General features: G+C 42.5%; 1 protein-coding gene and 1 long non-coding RNA gene across 4 annotated transcripts in view; one reads left to right on the forward strand and one right to left on the reverse strand.

Moving 5' to 3' along the window:
* herc2 (HECT and RLD domain containing E3 ubiquitin protein ligase 2) overlaps nt 1-26,293 on the reverse strand; it is an 84,710-nt gene that overhangs the window by 18,298 nt on the left and 40,119 nt on the right. For 2 of the 3 annotated variants that reach the window (XM_015020765.1, XM_015020906.1), the window contains exons 30-79: nt 25,633-25,828; nt 25,396-25,529; nt 24,791-24,967; nt 24,559-24,695; nt 23,696-23,847; nt 22,910-23,101; nt 22,640-22,827; nt 21,752-21,944; nt 21,482-21,664; nt 21,214-21,398; nt 19,319-19,466; nt 19,026-19,222; nt 18,702-18,932; nt 18,480-18,618; nt 17,985-18,131; nt 17,533-17,675; nt 17,157-17,424; nt 16,928-17,070; nt 16,016-16,114; nt 15,761-15,929; nt 15,548-15,673; nt 15,369-15,477; nt 14,949-15,088; nt 14,662-14,852; nt 13,723-13,828; nt 12,832-12,923; nt 12,557-12,732; nt 12,338-12,449; nt 11,321-11,402; nt 11,008-11,242; nt 10,753-10,930; nt 10,139-10,220; nt 9,103-9,274; nt 8,859-9,003; nt 8,525-8,750; nt 7,608-7,779; nt 7,297-7,483; nt 7,017-7,160; nt 5,955-6,146; nt 5,723-5,876; nt 4,996-5,103; nt 4,781-4,912; nt 3,950-4,108; nt 3,699-3,817; nt 3,242-3,367; nt 3,014-3,169; nt 2,172-2,486; nt 1,864-2,078; nt 1,405-1,582; nt 1,168-1,329 (exon numbers count right to left, since the gene is read on the reverse strand). In XM_015020765.1, the coding sequence (XP_014876251.1) occupies nt 1,168-1,329; nt 1,405-1,582; nt 1,864-2,078; nt 2,172-2,486; nt 3,014-3,169; nt 3,242-3,367; nt 3,699-3,817; nt 3,950-4,108; nt 4,781-4,912; nt 4,996-5,103; nt 5,723-5,876; nt 5,955-6,146; nt 7,017-7,160; nt 7,297-7,483; nt 7,608-7,779; nt 8,525-8,750; nt 8,859-9,003; nt 9,103-9,274; nt 10,139-10,220; nt 10,753-10,930; nt 11,008-11,242; nt 11,321-11,402; nt 12,338-12,449; nt 12,557-12,732; nt 12,832-12,923; nt 13,723-13,828; nt 14,662-14,852; nt 14,949-15,088; nt 15,369-15,477; nt 15,548-15,673; nt 15,761-15,929; nt 16,016-16,114; nt 16,928-17,070; nt 17,157-17,424; nt 17,533-17,675; nt 17,985-18,131; nt 18,480-18,618; nt 18,702-18,932; nt 19,026-19,222; nt 19,319-19,466; nt 21,214-21,398; nt 21,482-21,664; nt 21,752-21,944; nt 22,640-22,827; nt 22,910-23,101; nt 23,696-23,847; nt 24,559-24,695; nt 24,791-24,967; nt 25,396-25,529; nt 25,633-25,828 (8,112 nt within the window). The remainder of the gene's footprint in view (nt 1-1,167; nt 1,330-1,404; nt 1,583-1,863; nt 2,079-2,171; nt 2,487-3,013; nt 3,170-3,241; nt 3,368-3,698; nt 3,818-3,949; nt 4,109-4,780; nt 4,913-4,995; nt 5,104-5,722; nt 5,877-5,954; nt 6,147-7,016; nt 7,161-7,296; nt 7,484-7,607; nt 7,780-8,524; nt 8,751-8,858; nt 9,004-9,102; nt 9,275-10,138; nt 10,221-10,752; nt 10,931-11,007; nt 11,243-11,320; nt 11,403-12,337; nt 12,450-12,556; nt 12,733-12,831; nt 12,924-13,722; nt 13,829-14,661; nt 14,853-14,948; nt 15,089-15,368; nt 15,478-15,547; nt 15,674-15,760; nt 15,930-16,015; nt 16,115-16,927; nt 17,071-17,156; nt 17,425-17,532; nt 17,676-17,984; nt 18,132-18,479; nt 18,619-18,701; nt 18,933-19,025; nt 19,223-19,318; nt 19,467-21,213; nt 21,399-21,481; nt 21,665-21,751; nt 21,945-22,639; nt 22,828-22,909; nt 23,102-23,695; nt 23,848-24,558; nt 24,696-24,790; nt 24,968-25,395; nt 25,530-25,632; nt 25,829-26,293) is intronic. The other variant, XM_015020838.1, reaches the window with a different exon arrangement.
* Nucleotides 9,282-14,150, forward strand: LOC106938808 (uncharacterized). The gene is made up of 3 exons (XR_001422703.1): nt 9,282-9,724; nt 9,776-9,781; nt 14,140-14,150. It is a non-coding gene; the product is annotated as an uncharacterized LOC106938808 (long non-coding RNA).

The following is a 26,293-nucleotide window of genomic DNA, read 5'->3' on the forward strand; positions in this document are numbered from 1 at the left end:
CTAGTCAGTCCCAGTCACCGTTTCACTCACGGTTTTTCCCATTTGCATTCTGGGTAAAAATCTACCTAAAAGTGCAAATATGTTGTCGCCAGAACACCTTTTTTTGTGAATGAGATATCCAGCACGGGGAGACTTTACGAAAACATCCAGGGAAATGCACAGTGTGAGATAAATGCAGGAAGAGTCAGCTTTACTCAAAAAAATAAAAAATAAAATAAAAAAATCAATGTTCAGGGCAAACTTGTTTAAACACTGGTTAAATACTAGTTAACATACTTAGAATAACTATATTTTTAATTACAATAGAACAATCTGACAAAAATTTTAAAAACAGCTTCTAAAAGTGTCAGAGTGTGTGTGTACTTGTATACTACATTTAAAGGATCACTTTCATAATATTTAGCATCGAAGGCAGGTCATTTGTGGAAAGTGAGGTTCTTTTCCTGGTTCTCCCTTTTTTGTAGTCCTACTCTACTAATTACGGCCTAATTACTCTACTAATTAGTAGAGTAGGGTGGACCGTTCCAAGATATTGATAACATTGATACCAAGTCGTTATCAGAATTTGATTGATACCAGTAAGACTGATACTCTAGTTTCAAATTCCCTTTGAAAATTTCATTGCGTTTTTGTTTTGCAGTTTCTCAACGCTACCGTAAAATGGATTTTGCTTTGCAAAGTATATTTTTGGCACTTTATTTAGAAAACAATACACACAAATTTGCTGTGCTATTGTTTCTGTTGATCATGTGAACCTTCACCCCAAAGTCTCCCCCAGTAATTCGTCTTTTTGAGTTAAAAAATGTTTAAAGTTGGCAGGAATTTTGAAAATATCACTTGACAATTACGTGTCATGAAGACTAATACCTGAACACCAACTCTACAGCCTTAAAAAAAATAGAAATAACAACAAAAAATAAAAAAAATAAGCAAGCCTGGTGGGGGCACAAGTAAAGCCTGGATGCCCGCCAGGCATATAATATACTGGGGGAAACCCTGTTAACCCTATAAATATTTTACAGACATCTTTACATTTTACTAAGTTAAAACAAACCAATTTGAGAGAAAAACCATAAAAATACCACGTCAGAAGTTTCATGACATGTTAGTGAACAGGTTGATTTTAGAGTAAAACAACTAAAAGCTTCATTTGTAATTCCAGCTCACCTTCATGGGGATTTTGCAGCCGTCACTCCCTCCTCGTCCCAGTTTCCCATAATCCCCGTCTCCCCAAGACCAGACCATGTCATCATCGGTCAGACACAGCGTCTGAGCGTCCCCACTCCCACAGGCCACATCAATAACCCGGTGACCCTGGAGGGCGTCCACCTGGAGAGCAAACGCAGGCGGGGGATTATTTATCGTTCGGCCCGCAACAACTGGAGGAGAGTGAGACAGACAGACCAGTTTGGGTTTCAGCTGGTCCTCGCTGTCGCCATGGCCCAGACGTCCGTAGCGACCTTTGCCCCAGGTGAAGAGCTCTCCGCTGGCGGTGATGCAAGCACTGTGCGCACCGCCGGCAGCGATGTCCACCACCTCCACTCCTCTCAGAGACTCGATCACACGAGGACGGTCGCAGGGACTGGGGAGTGAGGAGAAATCCCAGATACGGTAGAAGCAAAACCTTTTATATCGGTTTGGTCTTCAATCAGGAAACAATGTTAGTTTTCACTTTATGATGAAAGATGCACCAATAAATTGGTAAGACAGAATCAGTTGAGGAACAGCAGGCCAAAAACAAACAAGAAAATGGCAATTTTCATTTATTACGATGTAAAACGCTAAAGAATTATGATCGGCGCATCTCTATCTAAGACCAGCTATTTGAAGTTAAAGTCATCCTTAAGCTTAAAAAGTTTTCACCTTCTGTTCCCATGACCCAGTTTTCCATCCTCGGCCTCGCCCCACGAGTACACTTCCCCCTCGGAGGAGAGCGCCAAGCAGTGCTTCCCTCCAGAGTTCACCGCCACCTTCCTGATGAAGACATGTTGGATGGACTCCAGTAAAGTTGGCGTGGACACCGATTCCGTGCCACCAATCCCCAGCCTGCCCCCTGCTCCGTATCCGGTAGCGTACAGCTGAAGATGGAGATAAAAGTCGATTAGCGCCGAAATGTTCGCCGTTCGCAAACGTTCCGTGAGGTCAGAAGGGATAAAGTGGCGCAGACGCACCTTTCCGTCAGCCGTGACTGCAAACAGAGTCTGCTCTCCGCCGATGAGCTGGACTGGCCTCAGCGTGGCGAGAGCTTCGGTGGGCGTGGGAACTTTTACCTTGGCCCCCTCGATGCCCCCAAGCTGGCCTCTGTGGTTGTGGCCCCAGCCGTAGATGGTCCCGCTGCCTCCTGCGGAGAGGGTCCAGTCGTCGGGCCGTCGGTTCATCCACTGAACGAGCTGCTCGTCGTGCTCCCGCTTGAACAGGTCGTGACTCTCGTGAAGTCCGTTCATGCTCTCGTGGTCCGCCATGAGCTCGCGGATTTTCTTCGTCACCTTCGGAGGGAAGAAAATCGCTTGTTACGGACATTTTGAGGGCGATGAATTGAAGTTTTGGTTTTGGAGATTTAATTTTTGGAATATCTGGACTTTTTTTTTTTTTTTCCCCACCCGTGCACTTTTTGAGTTTCCACAGTTTAGAGTGACTCAAGGCCGACCTTCTTTTTATTTGGACTTTAAATTCAAATCATCTCTACAACACAATATTAGGGCTGGGTTATGATTTTATCTTCTGATTCTTTTAATCGAGAATAAAGTTGTAGTATTGCCAGAATAAAAGTTTTCTATGAGAACTCCAACATGAAAAATAAAAAAATGAGGAATGATGAGCATCATGTGAAATTATATTTTTGTGTAAATGTTACAGCTAATCATAATAGAAATAATCTCAACACATCAGTAAGCTTGTTGAAATTGTACAAATCAAAGCAGAGATGATTGAAATAAAATTCACTTTGTGAAAATATTTTCTGTCATTTTGTATTCAAACATTTTAAATGTCCCCACAGCCTCGGTGGACTCACTTCATCCAGGAAGGCTCGAGGTAGAGACGTCCTCTTGTCGAGGGCTATGGCCACTCGGGAGGCGGTGCAGTACCGACGGAACCAGGCCCACTTATGGGTCTCGGCGCAGCAGGGGAGAGTGTCGAGCTCAAGGTCACAGGCTAGAGCAACCAAGACCTGGAGAAACGAGTCAGAATCAGTTCGACAGACACATTTATACGTGTCGATATCTCTGGCACCGCAGCATACCTTGAAGAACGGACTGTGAAGCAGCTGCTTTCCTCCCCTGACGATGGGGTCCTCGTACTCATACTGCCTCTGCAGAGCTTCAGGGAGGCCCTTCACGAGGGCGGCCAGCGCACTGCCTGTGAAACTCTGAGAGAATTGAAATAGATTTACGTCACTTCATACACCATTAGACGTAGCATCACTAGCAGACTAGTGGGCCAGACAGCAGCCTTTGATTTAAGATGGTTGACATATCTTGCTAAATTATGCTACTAAAAAAGATTAAATGAAATATTGTTTTTTCTTTTTTTTTTTTTCAAAGGATGGATTTAAAAAGGATTTTAAAAAATCACTTTTGGCAAAGAATGCCTTAGGCCATTATTTTAGGAAGGTGACAATATAAGGCAGTACACATAAAATAAAATGTATGTCTATTGTGGCCAAACTAAAAATAATAATATTAACAAGTTTTACTCACAATGGAGCGGGCCTCGCCCTCGCTGTCCCCCAGCAGCCTGTTGATGTTGATGGACTGACCGTACTCTGTGGTGAGGAGCTTACGGAGACGCTGCAGCGCCCACATCCTGTGTCCAGCAGCTGTGCAGGAAACGGACTTCACTTAAATCTCACCTTCGTTTTTCACTTTAACACTCCAAATATAAACTTGCATCTATTAGATCATGTAAACATTCAGACAATTACGAATTTGTAGGATCATCATGTGCTCACCTAGCGCACTGAGCTGGGCGCAGGCGGCGAGGGAAGCAGCGAGGCGGGGCACGATGCTTCGGTTTGAGGCGAAATTGAGCCTGAAGTCCAGCAGGCATGTGACCAAGTCCATGGAGGGGCAGGACAGGATGCAGCGGTCAGACAGCAAATCTTTAGGGCCTGAGAGGAGAAAAAACAAGTTCAGTCACTGTAAAAATATAAATAAATACAATTCTGAGGTCTTTTCCTCAGAATTCTACTTCTGTTAATCTGTGTCAAAACTGAAATAAAAAAACCCCCAAACATTCTGAGGTGAACGTCAATCAAGTTGTTGATTGAAAAAAACTAATGTGATCATTATAATGTCATATAATGATCACATTATATATGTGATCATTATATGACATTATAATGATCACATATATAATGATTACATTATATATGTGATCATATACTAATAGCATATATACCAATATGTGATTAATATATGGAAATATTAATCACATATTAGTATATGATTAATATTAATTGCATATTATGTGATTAATATTGCATAGTATTACATATTATGAATGACAATATTTGTAACAATTTTGGCATTTATATCAAGACTTACAGGTCTTGTTATAAAGCAGATTAACAAGTCCTGGCTGTAGGATTTGTTAAGCTGCTCTTTATCCCTGCTAAAAGCTCGTCCCAGTTTTAAAACTACGTCTGTCTAATGAGCATACTTTTAAAATAATTCTTATTCTGAGACAAAAAGTCAGTTTGTTTGTTTTTTCAATGGCCGTAATCTTCTTCCATTAATAAATCTTTTGTCGTTTGAACTGGTAAATAAAAATGTCGGCTCACCAGCAGCCGGCATGATAGGGTAGACGGTGAAGCGCCAGCCCCAGCCGTTCACCGATCCGTCACTGGTGAACTTCCATTTGAGTTCATCTCCTGGGATCCTTAATTCGCTGGACCAGTCAGACCACTCTCGACCTGAAATATGCACAGCATTATTTTTTGATTCATTCATGTCTTCCTTTGTGTTGCACTGAGGTGAAGCATCGTCCTCCGATTACCCGATCTGACGGAGACAATCCTGTTGGCTCCGTCCATGATGGTTAGCGGATCGTGGCGCCGCTCGGTTGAACACTGCCGGTCGAACTCTATCCTTAGACCCTCAGCACCTTCCAAACAAAGTGGAGGTGGTTTATTAGGCTTTTAAAGTAGCACTGCAACTAACAATTATTTTAGTAATTAAGTCTTTTTAAACAGTGTAAACACATTATATCATTTCTAAATAAGAAAAACAAACTTATTTGCCTAAAATGCTACAACAGCGTTCCTTTGGTGAAAACATCTGCAGCTAAAAAAAAAAGCCAACATCAAAATGTGAGAACCTCAGGCCTTTCTGCTCGACTTATCAATACCGTGCAGAATGGATCTGTTTATTATTTAAATTAACTAATTGTACAGCAAAAGATGCTTAAAAGGAGATTTTTTTTTAAAGAATTTGAACGGGGTTAAGTTAAATCAACCCATTTGTGGAGTTTTGGGTAGAACATATTTGTAGACAACGGCTGTCTTATTCTTATCCTAAATAGAAAGTATAAATTTTTGGTGCAGTCCAGGTTTAATGTCTGTTCTGCTCTTAATGGCAGGTTTTTGAGTGCATAATCCAGTTAACGACTCATCAGTTACTAAATCAGTGGACGATTATTTCACTAATTGATTCGTCGCGATTAATCCGATTAATTGCTGCAGCCCTGCTTTAAAGTGATTCTTCACCTTGGGATGCATTCGTACCTGGGATCTTGACAGTCCCGCTGGTGGACGTGTCGTCGGTGTACGGATGGCTGCTCTCCACGACGACCGGCTGGGAGGACAGGCGGCCGCTCTGCGAGTCTGTCGCAACGTCTTCCAGTTCGGTGACGCAGAGCTCCAGCAGCATGTCTGCAACCTGAGCCACACAGAGAGAACGTGAGGATGACAAACCCTGAAACCCGTCCATCTGAGTTGGGAGGATCCGCTGTGTTACCTGTGGATAAGCCGTCCCCATGCCAGACAGCACGGCCGACAGAACCTCCTTCCCTTTGTCCCCGGAGCGACAGGACACGGCCAACTTCAGCAGGTCCACAATCACCCGTGTGTCGTCAGGAACGAGGAGACTGGTGAACTCGTCCAGGTACTGAGGCTCGGGACCTGTGACCTTACTCTGGTTCTCAGAGTCCTGATAGAAAACATTCAACAGAAAAAAATACAAAAAAATCAGGGTTCACACACGTTTATGATAAAATTCTAGACCACAGTTCTCGTGGTTCCCGTTTTAGTCGATACTGAAAGGTTCTGCTTGGATTTCCTGAAGTCGGGTTCTGTGAAGTTATTTGTAATAGTTTCCTTAAACTATTACATACATCATATCACAAGAGCTGAATTTGCATCGGCCACGTGATTGTGCAATCTGACATTTTGAAAGTAAATTTGCTTAATGGAAACATACCAATTTAAAATTTAAAAAACTCATTTATTAAGTTTTGGTGCTATGATGAGGTGGTTTTTCCGTTGCACTGAAATTATTTTACTTCGCAAAACTGCAATGGAAACACTTTTTTTCGCATCACACGAGTCACATGGTCGCCAACCAGATGTTGCCGCTGGCGCAAACCACGAAGAACATGACAGGAAGTAGTAAGATGATGATGCAGTGGCAAGTTGTTTTAAATGAATTATCGTATAAACAAACTTATTCACGTTTAATTTTAATTGCTTTCATTTATTGGAAAAATGGAACTGCGAAATTATGTTTTTGTCATTATAACACTGAAAGCTTTGCGTAAAGAAAATGCAGCAAAGGTCAGAGCCATACACTTAACTAAAAAAAGTAATAAAAATAGTTCTTATTGTCACTTTTACCACCATCACAACATTACCACAATTTATCATGCTAAAAATTTAAGTCCATGTTGCCCACCATTAATTCACATGGGATTTTAATGACTGCTGATGAGGCAACTGGATTGGTCGATAGATGGATGAATGAATGGATGACGAAACGAACAGAAGGGTGGATAAACGGAGAGGAAGACATATAGTAGCTGACCTCTTTGGTCTTGGTCATGGTCTCGGCGATGATGCTGGCCGCTCCTGGGTCATCTGTGACGGGGATGAAGGGACGGGCCGAGGCTCCGCAGGCTGACGGAGTCACGGCTGACGACGGGGTCACTGCGTCTTCCGAGGATGGAGCCTGATCACGCACAAACACAGAAAACGTCCCGCTCTCAAAAACTAAACTCTGGTCCAATCAGAAACCTTTCCGTGCTTTAAACAGGAAATTATCCGCATGAAATGAAGATGAAACGTTCTGGTTTGGTGTTCCTGACCTCGCCCTTCTTGTCCTGCCAGGGGTTGGGGCTGACCCGCTCTTCGGCTTCTGCGGGAACGGGGGGACATTCTTCGTCGCTGACGCAGGAGGATGAGGAGGAGTCCAGCAGGGGGATGGGAGAGCTGGACGGACACTCTGCTGGCAGGATCATGCTGGCTGGCATCAGAGCACCAACCACCGCATCCCTGTGGGCAACAACATCGCACATCCCGTCAGAGCCGACGATAACTGCTGCTACGGCCCCAACAGGCGGAAATACGGCCGACTCCCGTTGTTTGTGGGAGTTTTAGGTCCCTGGAGACAGCGTACCTCGCATACATGATCTGCAGAGCCGACAGAACGTGGGACAGAGCCTGCTGTTTGGCCAGGTTGCCGTCCAGACTCAGGAGAATCTTGGCCAGCGAGGGTCGGTTGGGCTTGGCGCTGCTCTGCCCGCTCATCTTGTTGCTCACCGTCGACGAGTCGCATTCTGACTGGACGCCTGCAGTGTTGGAAAACCAGAACAAAGCGAGGCAAGACGATTTTTACGAGGACAGAACAGCTGCACCAGATTGGACGACTGGACTAAATGTGGTCCAAATCACAATGTTCAGATTGACCCAGGTCTGGTAAATCTGTTGGAAGCTCAAAGAAAACTTTACTCAGTGAAAGAACTTTGTTACAAAGCTGTTTTTGAGTAAAAAAGACTCAAGAGTTTGCTATTTTAGTATCATGTACTCTAATTTCTTGCTTCAAAAACGATCTGATTGGATGCTGGAAAACACTATTGTTGTGTTCAAGTTGTTGCTAAAAATTCAAGCCTAAAATAGCATATCAATGCTAAACGTGTCGCAGCAGCACAGACGTCCCCAATGTCGGCGTCTACAGTCCATGTTTCTAAAGACCCATGAATGATCAGGAGTTCCTCAAACACTTGAAAGCTAAATGGACATAATAAAACTTTGCACCAATCTGATCGTTGAAAAACCTAAATAACAAATTGAAAACAATAAATATCTTGGCTGTTGTCCATTTATCCGATAATTTAGCAGCAAAAAGGGTTTTTAAATTGAACATGTGGCTTATTTTCTCAATGCACAGTTACAGACAATGTCATTGATTCTATTAAAAATTTTAATTGAATCTCACCACTACTTTAAATGCAACCAAAAGAGAAGCAGATGACGACTGTTCCCCTTCATCCCCATAGAGACTTGATAGCTTCACACATGGAAAGGAGGAATTACCCAAGTAGGAGGCTCCCAGGGAGTCCCTGGCAGTCTGGAAGAGGACCGGCTCGTGAACCGAGGGCGTGGTCACATCCACGGTTGTCCAGGCAACGCTGTGGGAAGAGCCACACGCCACTCGAGTGATCTTCTGTCCCTCCAGGCCCTGAACCAGGGTGGGCTTCCTGTTAACGGTGGTGGTGCCGTTTCCCTGCTGGCCGTGGTCATTGTCTCCCCATGCATACACCTGACAGAAACACAAGACGTTACTCCAAAGCATTTCCATTTAAACCTCATGCAGGACGGTACAGCGTAAAGCCGAGACAGAAGCAGATCTGCAGTGATTACTACCAACCTGTCCTGTGTCTGTAACAGCCAGACAGTGCAGAGCTCCAACGGCGACGTGGACGATCTTTTTCCCTCTCAGTCCCTCCACCATCTGGGGCTTCCGTACGTGGACATCGGTACCGTGGCCCAATCGAAAGTAGTCACCTTTGCCCCTGTTTGGAGGAAGGGAAAAAAAAAAAGACAACATGAATTTTCCCCGTCAATATGGATAAATGATGTTTGATCTTCTCAGTAACGTTTGGTAGTCTTACCAGGTCCAGACGCCTCCAGATTTGGTCAGAGCCAGGGAAAACTGCGCCCCGCACTCGATTTGGCAGACTCCCTGTCCGTTGAGCCTCTCTATGTTCTGGGGAATGTTGCAGCCCTCGCTGCCGCCACGGCCGAGCTTCCCAAAGTCCCCGTCGCCCCAGGAGAACACCAAGCCTGGCAAAAACGGATGCAAATGCAACTCAGCTTGTTTTCTCTAAGTCGGTTTAAAAAAAAAAAGTGATGCAGAAACGTGTGCAGTGTCCATGGCGATGGAATAGCAACAAATCTTTTTCTAGTTTGGGATGATGATAAGACGTACATATTTGATAAACTTTGATGCCTAAAACGAGGTGACCAAGTTTGAATTTGATGTGAATTTTTTCACATCCACACAAGGTTAAAATGATTATTGTCAAAAAGTGTAGGAGCTTCTTAAAGAGACAGGGGGCAATTTCAAAGAGTCAAACTGTGAAGTCAAATTTCTTTCATGTTGGATATGAAAAAAATTTCATATCCAACATGAAATTAGATATGGCATTTTTTAACACCTGCTTCTTTAATAGCTACTTGATTGTGTGTAAAATGGGTTTATGTGCCTGAAATATACATAATATCGCTCCTTTAGTGAATCTTTGTTTGTTCCTTAACGTCCTGAACAATTTCATATCATTAGAGGGAACAGTTTGGTTCAGATGACTGAAACTTTGGACATAGTATGGTGTAAATACCAAACAATGATTCCACTGCTTGTTTTGGACTTCATGAAATAAGCCGTCAAGTTTCTGGACCTGGATCCTAACCCTATTAAAAATGTTACAAACTATGATAAAATCCACGTCTATGCCAAGAAATGGATCAAACTTCACTGTTTTAGATAAGCAGAGTGGTCAGATATTAAACCATAATTATGCTAGGAGCTTCTTAGTGGCTAAAGAAAGTGCATGGTCTCTGTCTGACGTTACATAATCTTACACCTAAAATGTTCAATCAACTATTTGGCCAAAGTAGACAAAAGGTTGGTGTGTTGAACAGGGATACCTTCATCAGTCAGAGCAAGAGTTTGAGCATCCCGGCTCCCGCAGGCGACCTGGATGACTCTGTGGCCCAGCAGCACTTTCACCTGCACCACAAAAACACAAGCACATCATCGGTCCTGAGCTGCCCGTTATTGCGATAAACGATAATATCGTTTTGAGACTGCTTAAGTGATAATTTTTAATGGCACAATAATGCAAGAACACATTCTCAAAGCTCAATCAACTTTAAATACTATTGAAGATTTAACTTGAACTGGAAAAAATGTTAAATATCTAAAATAAATAAAAACAATAAATAAAATTAATTATGAAGTCTCTGTAAATAAAATTGTCATTCAGAAGGAGGAATGGTTGAGACCAAATCACTAGAATGAAGAATTTTATCATCCATTTTGGGAAGTAGAGAGAAAAGAAAAGAGAAAAAAACAACATGCAGATGGAAATTATGTAGTTTAATTTATCTTGTGATTTATATTTTATTGATTCACTGATTGTTACGACAGGTCTATGCATGAATGGACATTGTGCAAAACAAAATCTACAAAAATCTGACTCATTTCAACATCACCTTACACGCTCTGTAAGGTGACGACCCAGTAAAGGAGGCACACGTACCAGTTTGGGCCTCAGCTGGGTGGTGTTGTCCCCGTGTCCGAGGCGGCCATATTCCCCCAGGCCCCAGCTGTACAGCTCCCCGCTGGAGGTGATGGCGGCGCTGTGGGAGCTGCCGCAGGCTATGTCCCGGATGCGCTTGGTCTTCAGAGCCTCGATCAGCCGGGGCTTATCACAGTTCCTGAGGGAGAGGTCAGACACTTCTTCAGCGTTTTGAATTCCTCACAGACAGAAATGACGCTTCCAATAAAAACCCACATTCTGCTGAAGTGCCCCAGCTTGCCGTCGTCTCCTTCCCCCCAGGAAAACACCTTCCCGTCCACGGTCAGCGCCATGGCGTGGCGCCCGCCAGAATGCACGGCCACCTTCTTTACCACGTAGTTGCTGAGCGCCGTGATCTGACGGGGGATGGGGATGGTCCCGCTGGAGAGGCCCAGACCCAGCCGGCCGTTGGTGGCCTCTCCACAGGCGTAGATCTTTCCCTCCACGGTCACTGCGAACGTGGATCAGCGGTCAAAACATAATTCAGAAGGAGCTAAAGAGAAAATAAAGGTTTTCCTCCCCGTTTTACCTGCAAAGAGACTCTTGGAACCGCCGGCTACCTGCACCACGTTGAGAGCAGAGAGGGTTTCAGAGAAGGAGGGGACCTTGATCTGCAGAGAACGTACACAGCACGAGTTAAAGGGCCTTAAAGAGACACGCAATGCCAAGCAAACTGATATATAACACTCGAAATGTTCGGCATTTTGTCACAGCAACAAACTAATGTACAGAGACTGAATTATCAGAGTAAAAAAACTTTATAAAAATGAACATTTTTAAACAGGTGTTGAACATGTGTTGCTTTAAGTCCACATTTCTGTATTAAAAATGTCTTTTTTAATCATAGGCATGCAAATAAAGTCTTTCAAACATTTATCTGTGTGTAGTTACCCTATAAAATATGTTTCACTTTAAAATTGAAGTTTTAACAATTGTTTTTATTTATTGAATGGGTCTGTATTTCATTGGGATTTTATAATGCAGAAAACACAAAATAGTTCACAATTGTTAAGTAGAAGAAAATGGATTGTTTTTAGAAATTAACGTCTTCAATTCAAACAAACCTTGTTTGATCACAATACAGCCTGAGTTACTAGTTTGAAAATGATCAGTGAAGAGTTTAACAAAACACTGTCAATGCCGTAGCACTAAAGATGCTACGATATTCTTAGAATAATTGCTACTTCTTTATCAATACTGCTTAATATTTAGATTATAACCTATTTTACAACACATTGGTATACAAGATAAAAATGTTGATAAATCTGAGTTTTCACTTTTCACCAGAGAGAGTAGACATTTTCATATATTATAAGTCACAGTAAGGGAAAAATGTCTTGTTCCACTGACAGATTGCTTCACTTAAAAGCAGCACTTCTTATGAGAATTAAAGAATTATTAACGTAAAACAAGATTATATTTCCTGTAGGTGAGATTTGTCGTATTTTAAGTGTACCAACATATTTGCACTAGAAATTAGATGAGAAATATTTGGTAAGATTTTGTGCTTTTGCAGTGGAAGGACAATTGATTATTTAAACTGCACCTTTGAGCCCTTCAGTCCTCCCAGCTGGTCCTTGTCGTTCAGCCCCCAAACGAACACTTTGGTCCTGATGGTGGCTGCCGACTCCAGGCCTGGTGACTTCTTCCGAGCGAGACTGTAGCAAAAGAAAAAAAAACAAAAAACAAAACACCACCACCTCAATCATCAAATAAATAAGAGAAGCATGTTGGTTACGTCAGTAAGAAGTGTGAGCCGTCTCACCTTCCAGCCGTGGTTTTCTCATCCTCCTCTTCTTCGTTGTCGGACGCCAGGAAGGGCACTGTGGCCAGGTCCTCATCCTCGGCTCTGATGCGTCCCACCATGCGAAGTCCGTGAATCTTGCAGTCTATACCCGAGCTGCGGCATTGCTTGATCGCAATCTCAATGTATCTGTGAAACTGATGGGTGAGACGTAGTTAAAAAAAAAAAATAAATAAAAAATTTTTTTTACAAAACTCAAGGAAATGACCGATAAGAACATCTGGAAGTTTACCAACCTCGGTGCAGTCAGTAAGCAGGAGGACGGTGGTGTCTGTGGGGTTGATGTTAATCGTCTTCAGCTCGATTAAATTATTCAGAGAGTTTCCACCTGGTAAAAGAGCAAAAAAAAAAAAAAAGTTCAGCAAACGTTGCTGCTCACACCATCTTAAGTTAGAACAGAAAGGGGGCAGGAGAGGAAATGCATATCAGGAAGAGATTGTGAGTTTTGAAGAGAGACGTACCGATCTGATATTAATATCTGTATCGGTCCAGATATTGAAACTAATTCCTGATCAGGCGACTGATCCACACGGACAGATCTAGTCAGTCTAATTCTATGCTGTGCTCTGAGTGACCCGCTTTATTATTTATCCGACATGAAATTTAGAATTCATAATTCCACTTTCTGAACCATTTCAAAGTTTGTCATAGTTTATATTTTACATGTTTGACCACAGGAGTAAACCAACTGTATTTGTCAGTTTCGATTTCTTAATTTATGTTTTTATTAGCCGTTATACTCCGAATTGCACTGAATGAACAAATTCAAGTTGTGTTGTTAGACAGATCTGACTAAGCTTTTGAAGATATTAGTGCTCTTTACTGGTGCAGAGTTATCAAATTTGTAATTCAATACATTTTTGTCCATGTTAAAAAAAACAAACAAAAAGATACGTTTTCAAGTTGATTCAGCTCCATTTTTCTGTATCGGCCGATACTAAACCTCATATCTGCATCGATGTCAACATATTTTTTATTCTTCGTTTAATTCCAACAGTGTATTTCAAAGACGGTTGGGAGCGCCTCAAAATAACCAAGTTAACAATTATGAAGAGAAATCAAACAGGAAACAGTTCCAAGCAAAACGGGTAAGAATTTATTTGTATTTAACATTCATCAGCAGTCACCTGAAACCACCACCAGTGAGGGCATGTAGCTGCTGTCTGCTGGATCTACGATCATCTTCAGTCTGTGGACCAGAACGTCTGGGAAAAGCTCGAGACGAATCCAGTGCTTCAAAAAAGAAATAAAAATAAAAAATACACCGGAAATCCTACATGTTCTAAGCTGCAGATGTCCCACATCGTGTCAAATTTAAATGTTCGGTGTCAGTGTCCCCGATTAGAATCAACCTCTGGCATCGGTAATTGGTGCAATCTAATTTTATCAGAAAATTTTTTTTTAATTTGATGCCATCAGCTCAACACAGCTATCTAGATAAAGTTATTGGTGTAGTAAAGAGATGTGCAGAAAGCAGCTGAAACCTCAAGTCTTTAAACTGTGTGACGCTCAAAGTTCTAAGTTCATGAAGCAGGAAAAAAAAGAACAAACATTCTGTAGTTGTTCTGCCTGAAAAGGGTTAACTGAAAATACACCAATATGTTGAATTATTGGCAAGTTATATCAAAACAGAGAATTAAATGCTAGCATTAGCTTAGCACTATATGATCAACTATGATTTTGACTGTTAGTTGATCATATTTGGCTATATGATCAACTAATATTGATCATATGAGGTAATTGAATTATATTTAATTAATATTAAATATAATATAAATTAAGGAAAAATAAGATATTCCTTTTAGTCCCAAAAGTGGGACATTTAAGCTGCGACACCAGAAAGTGGACAGAACAAAATAATGTAACAGAATAAAAACAAAACAAAAAAAAACAGTATAGATTTTTATGTTGTACATGACAGACATGACAATCGGTCACGTAAGAGTACTCTTGATTGACTAAAATACTCTTAATTGATGCCAGTATTTTCAGAAAAAAAAAAGAAAAATCCTGATCGGGACAAAGTTTAAACTGACAAGCTGTAATAATGTCGAGCCACAGCTCACCTTTCCCTGTGAGCCGGAGGACTGCCAGCACTGATCGCTGCAGTCAATGAGGCGGGACGCCTGGTTGACGGAGGACGACACGTTGAGGCTCTTCACGGCACGGGACCAGTCATCGATCAGCATCCCGCGCTGACTGTTGTGGTGCTTCTTGAGCTGCTTGCCTGAACGACCACAAAAAGCTGGAGACTGACCTGGCGGCGGCGAGAGGGACAGGAAGAATGTTATACGACTCAAACACCGAACGACGTGCAGGACGGGTGCTACGTCGGCGGGGAAGCGGGACTGACCGGGCTCGTTGATCCGGCCGAAGGAATGTCTGGTGTTGTGTTTGCGCGTCTTGAAGCAGCTTTCGCAGAAATCGAAGTCGTCACAGTTTTTGCACTTGAACCTCGGGCCGTTAATGGGAAACATCTGACAGCCGTCACACCTGCAGGCAGCAAGACGTTTTAATAGCGCGGAGAGATGCAGTAAGAGGAAAAAGTATGAAACGGCTTTACATTTTCCCAAATTACAATAAAAAGCATTCCATGTATTTTACCAGGATTTTATGTGACAGACCAACACAAAATGGTTCATAATGGTGAAAGAAAATACAAATGATACATGGTTTTCAAATGTTTTCAAAGATCTGAAAAGTGTGCCGAATTTGTATTCAGCTCCTGACGAAATTCCAGTGCTACTACCGGATTATCTGGACTATAAGTTACCTGACTCCAGGGTGAACACTGGGCACCAGCTCCATCTCAGACAGCAGACCAGTCCAGTGGGACTGCTGTGGGAAGTCTACAATCACATCCTTTCCATTGGCGCTGAAAGCTGTGAGCAGAGTTTAGTTCGAAACGATGCAAGACAGAGATCACACACCTTAAAGCCAAATCAGACCTACCCTTCACTACCCCGACACTCCTGTGTGTTACTGAGCCCCATTTGTACTTTGGCGTCGTAACTGTGGGCTTCACCCTAACTTTGTCACCAATTTTTATGTGAGAGGGTGAACTTTGAGGTGGGAAACCTGGAAATACAAGCGAAGGATGAAAAAACGCCACACGTCGTTATACTTAACTATTTTCAAGTTTCCTTCAAATGAGCAAACGCGTACCAATCAGCTCAATGTGGATGTAGCGAACCCAGTACGTTCCTCCTTTTTGTTGCCAGTCGCACTGCACGTTCAAGTCATGAAGTCCGTCTCTGTCCAGCTTGATCACCTTCCCTACGTCTCCTTCGTACACTTCCTCATATGTTCTGCAGCACTTCACCATCATCCCCACCTGCGGGGAAGTCAAAAATATCCCCGTCATTAGATTAATTCATCCCTTGATGCAGTTTAAACAACTCTGCTCAGGGAGAACATTACCTGAATGTTCTCTCTCACGTAGACGGCATAATCATCGTTGGTTTGGAAATCTGACCTCTTCTTAAAAGTCTGGCTTTCAGTCACCACTGCCCCCGCAGGCTAATGTAGCAGAGAGGAGAAATCTGTCAGTGCTTCCTGTCATGAACAGCACTTAAAACTGTAGTATGTAACCTTTACCAAAATATATATATATTTTTACATATCTGTCACAATGTCAGGACAATTTTAGGCAGGCATAAAAAAGGAGCTCCTCCACTTGCTCCCAGTGTCGCAATTGCCATCTGAAACAATCCACCTGTCCCAATCAAAAACAACCAATCTGAACCAACAGATTCGCTGAATGGCTTCTACCGCGACAATTATGTGAAATTAAATTAACTGTCTAATATTTTAAAACAAATAGTTTGGGCATTTCACTGGAGATTGGCACCAGCACCCTTCCTGACCCCACTAGGGACAAGGGTGTATAGAGAATGGATGGATGGTTTGGGCATCTCGCTTTGAGCTCAGAGTCAGAGAGGCTTTTCCTGTATCAAACTACTTTTTTTGCCTCTTATTTAGTGGAAATATTGATGTTGAGATTTTCTCCAGAATGATACCTTTATCATTTTATATATATATATATATATATATATATATATATATATATATATATATATACACACACACACTCTTTTGTCATAGAACTCCCAAGAATTTCTGACCGAGTGTCGTTTTTCTGCAGATGGCAATAGTAGCACTGGGAAGAATTGGAGAAGTTCCATCTTTTCATAGATTATCTGTCTCATACTATACAGTCCCAACATGGTGATATTCTAACAAATATGTAAAAAGAATATTTTTTTATAAGTTACATACCCCAGCTTTAATAGACAAAAAGACGTGTAAATTCAAGAAAAAAAGTAAACGTACAACGGAGAAGGTCGGCTCTGCCTCCTCCAGCTCCTCCAGCACCTCTTCGTCCGAGTATTCATCGGACACGGTGTCGGCATCGGAGAGCTCGGTGAAGTGGACGTCAGGATGGTCGAGCAGCCAGCTCACCAGCGCCTCCACGCCTGACACATGAGCTCAGTTACGATCAAGATGCACATTTAAAAGCCTTTATACATTTAATGAAACGATACGCGGCGTGACGCTCTACCTGGGACACCAGAGGTACCGCCTGTGGTGCCAGACAGAGACTTCAAGGCAAACTCTATGTTTTTCCTTGGGAAGCCCATTTCCATCAGCTGGAGGACGATGGGTAAGGGAGGCACAGGGGAGGTCTTCTGCTTCTTCTGCTTGGGGGGTCTGACATGCTGTATGGTGACGGGCGTGGTGGCCTCACTGGAGCTGCTCTCCTCAAACAGCGGAGAGGACGGGTGGGCCGACTCCACGGCCAGGTACTGACACACGGCCAGAGCTGCTGCCTACACACACACACACAGGTACAAGCAGAGGTCAAACTGAATGCAGTGCACATAGCTAGGTGAGATTTACTGCTGACCAGCTGATTGAAGTAAAGTCTGCTCATGTACCTCCATCTCCTGTCGGTCAAAAATGGCTTTGATAGGCGAGGGCTGAGTGGCAGCAGCCAGGAGCTGCTGCAGCAGGATCAGAGGGGGCAGCGGGCCCTCAGGAGACAAGTCCCCGACATCGGAGGACGTCGCCACCGGATCGTCTGGGTTTAAAAATTCAGCAAAATCACACTGTCATGTCACATATCTGCTCAGCGGCGGGCTAAATGTACCTGTATTTATTCTCACAAAAACTCTTTAGAAGTAGGCACTTTGTAGAAAAGGAATGAAGTGCTTCACTTAGACATTAAAAAAATAATTCACAGCATGAAAATACATTTTCTGTTAACTAAACGTAATTTCCTTTCAATAGCAATGATTGTTTCAAACAAAAAGAAAACACTAAATCTTCCCAAAAAAAAGCTTAAAGTTAGGACCGGGCAATAAATCAATAATATATATCAATATGTTACCGCTGGGGATGGGTCCCATGTCAACCACTGCTGGCTGGGAGAGGATCTGTCGCAGTTTGTCCTGATGGGACAGCAGAGCTCGGCCTGCTTTTAAAATGTAAAGCCTCAGCTGCTGGCAGCGCAGGAGGTGGATGTCCACCTGGTCAGCTGCAAACATCATTAGATATAATCAATACATCAATCAAACTTTACCATTACCAAACTATTTTTTAAAAATGCCTGTTGAATATCTGCTTACTTAGAGTCACGTAAGCAGATCAGTTTGACAGTAACAGCGTTTTGATTACAAATGTGTGTAAATTTTTGTCTATATTCTGCTAATGTCTTAAAAAAAAAAGTAGCAATTTCGGTGTTTTCCTTAAATTAACATCACACATGAGTATGCCATTTCATGCAATAAGTCATTAAAAATGACCGCTGCGCCACCACAGATCCCCCATTTTGTCTAATTCTACAGCCAATGGAAACGCAGCTACAAAGTGTTGCCTCCTGTACCTGTGAGTCCTCGGCTGAGGGACTTCTTTATGCGCTGCTTCTCCAGTTTGCTGCCAGCCAGGCTGACCAGCTGAGCCCAAACGGCCAACATGGGCTCATTCAGAGGCAGGTTCTGCACACTGAAGGCCACGCCAGGCAGCTGAGGAAAACGGTCAGCAGATAAAATTAATTTGCTTGTTTGTCTGTTCTGCGAACAGAGAAGCAATTAAACGTTTCTCATACCGGTTTGAGATGACTGAGCAAGCAAACCCTGCAGGTTCTCATGTCGTGGAACTGGACCGTGATGCGTCCTTTTGGGGTGATGCGCATCACCGTTCCCTCTCCGTACTCCTCGTGGACGACCTGCCCGCCCAGCCTGAGGCGCCCGTCGATCCCGCCGATCACAGCCAGCACCGCCATCAGGCTGCAGACCCGGGGACCGTCCGAGTCAGGAAAGTACTCTTCCAGGAAACACTGGGATGAAATCAGCGAGAAGGAAAAGTTCCATGAAACCCTTTTATTCTGACTGGATTAATCAGCTGAAACTATAAAAGCGGCAACTCTTACGGCTTCAGACTGGCAGCCGGCCATAATATCGCCGATGTTGTCCAGCTGGGTGTTGATGTAATCATTTATGAGGCTGTTCCACTGGCCGAGCGAGTGCAGCGTGCGCAGCACAGCCACGATCTCTTCTGCCAGCGTGCTGCTGTGAGTGGCTGTCAGAGAAGCCTGTGGGCGGGACTTCCTCCTTCTCATGGAACCTTCTGTGGAGACAAACAATTTTAAAATATATGCAACTATATATAAAAAAATAAAACTAAGAATTGGAACAAAAAGTTTCAACATGAAACTCATCTGACCTCTGAGAAGCGGCAGGTCTGAGGAGCAGGTGCTTAGAAGGCTTCCTAAGAAACTGAACAGTTTCTCCACCAGGAACTTCATGTCCTGCGAGCGTTCGGTCTTGTCCCATGAAGGCAGAACTGCTTGGAGGAGTCTCAGTGCCAGGATCTGTTTGCAACAGAGAAAACGCAGAGTTTATTATAAAGATTACGTTTTTTGAGTGCTTATAGACGTGCTTGAGGAGACTGACCATGTTTCCCCCTCCCTTTTTTTTTTTTTTAAACAAAAAAAATGTACATTAAATGTCTTCGTCATGTCGTCTCCTGAGTTTAGTTCTGAGTAGAAATGTAACAAGACATTGGGTTGTAACCAGAACAGAAGTTCCAGCTTGGTCGGCCCCGACCAGTAACTGCCTGGTTGTGGGAAACTCTGTTTTCTAAAACACATCAAGATGTGCATGAGAGCAAGAGAGAGCAAGACTTTAGGAGATAATAGGAAGGGAAAATGTATTAAAGCTATGTGTCTCCGTTTTACTCTTTTAACCTTTCAAACCTCCATCTGTTATGAAACTTCATGGATCTAGAAATTAGCTTGAAAATCTTAAGAGTTAAGGTGAAGATATACTTTCTCTGAGGCTCAGGTGTCAAACTCAAGGTCCACGGGCAAAACCCGGCCCGCCATAACCATTTATGTGGCCCTCTGGACTCTTGACGGTCACATAAATTGAACATTAAGATAACAATTGTGTATTTAAATATTATTTTATCAGTCAAATCAAACCTGTTTTCATGTGTATGAACTCAAATTACATCAATGCAAAAAAAAAAAAAAAGCTGTTGAATTTTAAGTCCTCATCTATTGCCGAGGAAACTATACTGCTCAAAAAAATAAAGGGAACATTTCACTTTAATTTTGTGTGTGGCTCCAAATCCAGGCCTCCATTGGTTAATAAATTTGATTTCCATTGACGATTTTTGTGTGATTTTGTTGTCAGCACATTCAACTTTGTACAGAACAAAGTATTCAATGAGAATATTTCATTCATTCAGATCTAGGATGTTATTTGAGTGTTCCCTTTATTTTTTTGAGCAGTGCATAATATTTTAAAAGTTTGTTAATGGGTATTTTTATTAATATATTTAGCCACAAAATGAGTTTGAAATCCCTGCTGGTTTCACCAGCTCAAATTTAAGACTTTTCAAGACCTTTTTTAAGACCAGTATGAATGCAATTGAAGACCTGAACCTCCACAGAAATTTATTAACTTTGTCCAGCCAACTGGTAATAAATTTGCACTTATCAAGAGGTATAATTAAAAGAAAAGAAAAAAGGAAAAAAAAAAAAGCTAGCTTGCTAGCAAGGGTATGTTAGTTAGTGGTAGCCTCGAGTCACATTCATGAAATTAAGACTTTTCAAGGACGTGAACACAACCAAGGAAGACTGCTGTTTGTGTCTAGTCATGCTAATTGCTAAAATAAGATGCTAAACACATGCTAAAATGTGATTTTTTTTAACAGTTTGGTTTTAAATTAATAAAACTCCTTTTCACAGCCACTGTTCCATAAAAAACACAGCTAAAAATTGGTTTTGCTTTCAGAACAAATGACTAAATAACAGTAAGAAAAAGGAGGGGACACCCACAAACTTCTTCCTCTAAACTTTCGGTCCTGGAGATAGTTATGACTTCATTCAAACGTATACAATTTTACTCCAAAACACAGAAGAAAACAAACAGGTCACGTTCACAATAAATCAAATTTTAAAAGCAGGTGTTTGTTTTATCCTACACTTAAGCTTCATTGAGTTCTATGCTAAAAATAATAATTTGGAAAACCTTTATGGGTTGTAGCTTCTGCTTTCCAAGCCGACACCCAATAGCTAAATTTAATCCAGCGTCCACATCCGGCTAACCAACCTGTCTCTGCAGAGTCATGGCGTTGAAGGACTGGTGGCCCTCGACGATTCGAATGAGAAGGCCGATCCAGGCGGAGGTGCTCAGGGTGCTGCACATCTGAGGCATGAGGGCGATGCTGCGGACGAAGCCCAGAGTGCACCAGCTCCGGTGCTGCTCCCGAGACACCAGCCTGTGGGAATGACAACCTGACACCAAAAAATCAATTCCTGTTAAAATTATCTCCAACAAAAAGAAATTAAATCGTAATCATCATGAGGAGTTTATTTACTCGACTTGTCGTTAACTCCACTTTCCACCAGCATCCTCAGCAGTCCGCACAGAGTCCGAATGGCGTCCGTCTGCAGGACCTCGGCGTACATCCCGGCGGACAGAGAGAGCGTCTTCAGCAGGTTGACAGTGCTGGTCAACATCATGGCTGTTGGGTGGCTGCTCTTCTCTATCAGCTCGCCTTCTTTGAAACAAGGAGGAAGCCGTGTTACAGCTCCTACTCTGACTTCCGTGTGTTGCCTTGGAGCTGAGGTCAGACGCGCACACCGACCTGTGTCGTCCTCCGTGTCCGAGTCCTCGGCGGTGGGCTGGGCGGCCGGTGGCGGCTCTGCGAGCTTCAGGTCGTACTTGCCCTCTTTGCCCATCCGGTAAGAGTTGGTGCTGCTGGTGTCCCACTGGACCCGGATCCAGCCGTCCTCGCCCAGCTCTCCGATGACCCGGCCCAGACCGGGAGCGGGGCCGTCCTGGAATGACCGTGAAGACTTAAATTGTTTAAACTAAACAACAATATGAGGGTTGGGGCCCCAACGTGTTCATTTCAATGAATTAATCACAGATTTTAATGCAATTAATTGCGCTTTTTTTTGTAAACATACAAAGCATTTCTGGTACGCTCATAATTCTGAAGAACAAGTGACATCCGTGAAAAGCGACGGACAACGCAGTCACTTTCTCGACCCACTGGGTGTTAATTTTTATTTAAAAAAAAAAAAAAAGATCTGATGGGACGCTGAGATAACACTATTGTGTTCAAGTTGTGCTAAAAGGAGTTAGCTTACCAGTGAAGCTATTCAAGCTAAAATAGCATCTCAATGCTAAACATGCTGCAGCAGCACAGACGTCCACACAGATAATGTCAGCGTCTACAGTTTGCATATACAAGTGGTTTTTTAAAAGTAGTTCCATGAATGATCATGAAACATTTGAAAGCCACCTAGACAAAAGCATTTTGCAACTTGATGGTTAAATAACTTAAATAAAAGATTAAAAACAATAAATATCTTTGTTATTGATCTCACATGACTATTAATTCAAGAATTCAGCAGCAAAAAGGGATCTTGAACTGAAAATGTTGATTAATTTGTCAATTAAAATACGATCAATTAATAACAGAGCCAGAAATTAACCACAATTTCAAAAAATAAAAACATTTATTTACCTGATCGCCCCATTTCCAGTCCACTCCCCTCATCACTCTGGTGCCGATCTTCATCATGGCGGCGAGTTCTGGGCCGGAAGCGGGCAGGGGCGCCGGGGCCGCCTCCTTCCTGGACTCTTCCAGGACCGTGGCTGAGCCTCCGTGAGTGCACAAACTGAGGTCCTCCTCGCTGCTGTCTGTGCTGGGGCCTACAAACATCGGACAGCGTAAAACAGAAACTCAGATTGGTTCATAAATCCACCTGTTCCAGTTCACCTGGTGAAAACGCACCGATAAGCTTGAGGATGCTCTGAGTGAGGGCCAGAAGGCCAGAGTTCAGCAAGAGGCTGAGGCTGTTGGAGCCGTGCTTCAGGGACAGCATGTGGATCATGGCCAGCAGGAAGCGGGCCTGTGGAATGGTGCCGAGGCTCGGTCCGGCCGGGTTCTCGTTGGTGATGGTCTGTAGAGGGACCGGCTGCACGCCTATATCGGACAGCAAATCATTGGATAATGAAGCTTAGTATGTAGAAATCAACAGATTCTTGTAATGAAGTCAATGATGCTACGGAGCAAGAAAACTCGAGTGATTCAACTTGCTTAAACAGGGTTTTTTTTTTTCTGTGTAGATTTGGAAAGGTGTTTAAATGAGGTAAAATGGTCCAAATACCTTGCAAATGTTTCTACAGTGGGACCATAATAATGGCGATTTTGATTGCAAACGGTCAGAAAAAACAGACGCAAAATGTTGATCGATAAAAGTTCTTTTAAAGACAAACGTCTCAACAGTTCTGGGTCTTGAACTTCTTTTTATGTTGCGTTTGAAACAGTTGATCATAACTCACCGACTACCCAAGACTCGCAGTTTAAAACTCTGCTTCACCAAGTGAATCATAGCATTAGTTTAAAATTAAAGAGAAGCGATTAAATAATCTGCAGAAAGTGACATTTTTACCCAATTAATAGAATAAATGGATAGAATGGTGGATTATAAAAATAATCATCGGCTGCAGCCGTACTCGTGAGCGTATGTAACTGAACATGACGATCCGTCCATCAGACGTTTTTCCCAGCACTCACCCAGCTCTTTGAAGCGGGCGCTGGCCTCCAGCAGGATGTTGCGAACATTTTGGATCGCCCAGGAATACAACTTCCCAAACGTCACCTCCAAAAGCATCCGGTTGAAGGGAGGGATCAGATCGACGTGTTTAAGGCAGTCCGACAGCGGCTCCCTGAAAAGATCAAATCAGTCAGTCGGTCATTTCATTCACCCCGTTTACCAAATTTAATCAGTGAAATGGGAGCAGAGAGAAGGAAAAGAAATCTTGTGTAAACCTGGCCATTTCACATTTATAAAAATTTTCATTGCCATAGACATTAGATTAACAATACAAGTTGTAAACAACATTTTTTCACACTCGGAAATGTTTAAGACTTCATTTTTTTCTTTACAGTGTTGAGAATTGATTCATACTCAAACATTTTTTTCATCTCCTCATCAAAACTCTGCCATAATTTTATTGGGCTAAAATGCACATTTGCTTTAAAGCAGTACACACTTTACTTTTGAAACGGTACATCCCGTCATTTCTGTCACTTGAGCTCAAGACAAAGAACTTTTGTAAATTAATTGGCAATAATCTCTTCTGAGTATTAAACATAACTAAAATAATTTTTAAAGTCACTCGGTTTGAATATATTTGGTGGAATTAACTTATTCAAATGTTCTCCAGCATTGACTTTATATAAAATCCTCGTAGCTAAAAGGCTTGGTTTTGGTTCTTCTATAAGTCAGATAATTTTTTACTTTATTTAGAAGTCAAATACGTCCACACAGTTTTTGTTTTATAAAACTTCCAGTTAAGTTTATGATGATAAACAACCTCTACAAACTTTTTATACTTATTATGTTTTTATGCCTAGACGAAAATCTGGTTAGCTACCCGATGCTGGTCCCTTCGGGTATGACCCTCTGCCACCCGCAGAGCATGGCGTACTGCACGGACGGCAGCAGGAAGCTCTTGGAGGCCAACTTCAGCATGGTGTCAATTCCCTCCAGCCTCACCTCGGCCCTCTCCAGCTGCGATGAAACGGGGGCAAAAAGAATCACACTTTTCTAAATGAAGGGTTTCGGATTATCGAGGAGCGCTGAACAAATCCCACTTTCAATCGCACCTGTTTAAGTAGACACTTCCTCATTTTTTCCACATCCAGCGGCTCTTCCTTCAGCGCAAACTCCACGATGGTGCCCATCAGGCTGGACTGAGAGAAGACTCCCTGGACGCTGTGTTTCAGCCAGCGGTACCGCTGGACGTTTGCCACCGTGTTTAGCAGCGGCTGCCACTTGTCCTGCTACGGATTCGGAATTTGGATCAGGTGCAAAGTCGGAAAAATTCAATGAGCACAAACATCACTAGCCGTCGATATCCAGCTAATTTTGCAATTGCAGTGTTTCCATCAAATAAGAAATGGAATTAAAATCACAAGTTAAGAAGTTTGTTTATGCCATCAGTCATTAAAAATCGTCTTTTCGGGTAGTAGTAATGCCTGGTTGTTGATCTCATGACTCGTGTGACGCAAAAACGGTGTTTTGCGAAATACACCATTTTCAATAACACAACACCTCGTTCTAGTGCTAAAACTTTTTAATTAAAAAATTTGAGGTTTTTTTTTTTTTAAATTGCAGCGTTTCCATTAAGCAAATTTACTTTCATGATTCCAATTTGCTCAATTTTAACATTAATGGGAACACGGCTACTTACTGAACCATAGAAATCTACCTTTGACGTCTTTCCGGTGGGGGACTTCCTGTCTGCAGGAGTGGGGCTAATGTGGACGTTATGCTCTTCTTCGTTGGTCCCCTCGTTCTCCAGCTTCGGCTCTTCTTCATCAGCAGACTCTGACTTCTTAGGCACTAAAAGGAGGGACAGCTAAATCCTTTAGCAGGCATGTACCGAAATAAAAACACACACGCACAAAAAAAGAGACACTTTTCAGAATAGTTCAAGTAGTCCCACCTCTTTTTTTCCTTCGGTCCCTGATGAGCTTCTGAGCGATCCTCCTCCATCGCGGCTGAGAGCTCAGCAGCTTCAGCTTGGACACGATGGACAGGTCGTTGCTCACCGCCGGCCGCAGCTCGTTGAACAGGAATCTGAGGCGCTCGATGACCGGGGCGCACACTTCCTTATAGGAGCGGCCCTGTTCCTGATGAGTCTGGAGTGCGACAGCGCAAAGGCAAAATTTCACACACTTATTCTCAACTTAATGTGCCTTAATAAGCCATTCATATCCCCTGACTTTGACTTTTCTCTCTCTTTTTTGTTTTTTGCATTTCAAGGTCAAACTTCAATGAATCTCAACTGTGATTTTATGAGGTCAACAGTTTCAGGTCAGTTAGATTAGAGTTTCAGAAAGAGCTGAAGTTTTTAAAACTCAATTTGAAGGCGTTGAATTACAAAGTAAAATTTATTTTATCTCATATTTGACATACAGAGTTTTTTTTAAACAACTGAAGATAACATTGTTACTTGGTTGTGCTATAAAATGACAGAAAACACATAATACTGTCTGTTTAGGATTACTTCCAGCCAGAAGAAACATGTTGGTAAAGTAAAAAAAAAAAAAAAAAAAAAAAAAAAAAAAAAATTTTAAAAACAAAAATCCACAAAAATACCCCTT

This window comes from Poecilia latipinna, unplaced genomic scaffold, assembly GCF_001443285.1.
Source record: "Poecilia latipinna isolate Pla-1442-1.1 unplaced genomic scaffold, P_latipinna-1.0 Scaffold7, whole genome shotgun sequence".
Classification (NCBI taxonomy): Eukaryota; Metazoa; Chordata; class Actinopteri; order Cyprinodontiformes; family Poeciliidae; genus Poecilia; species Poecilia latipinna.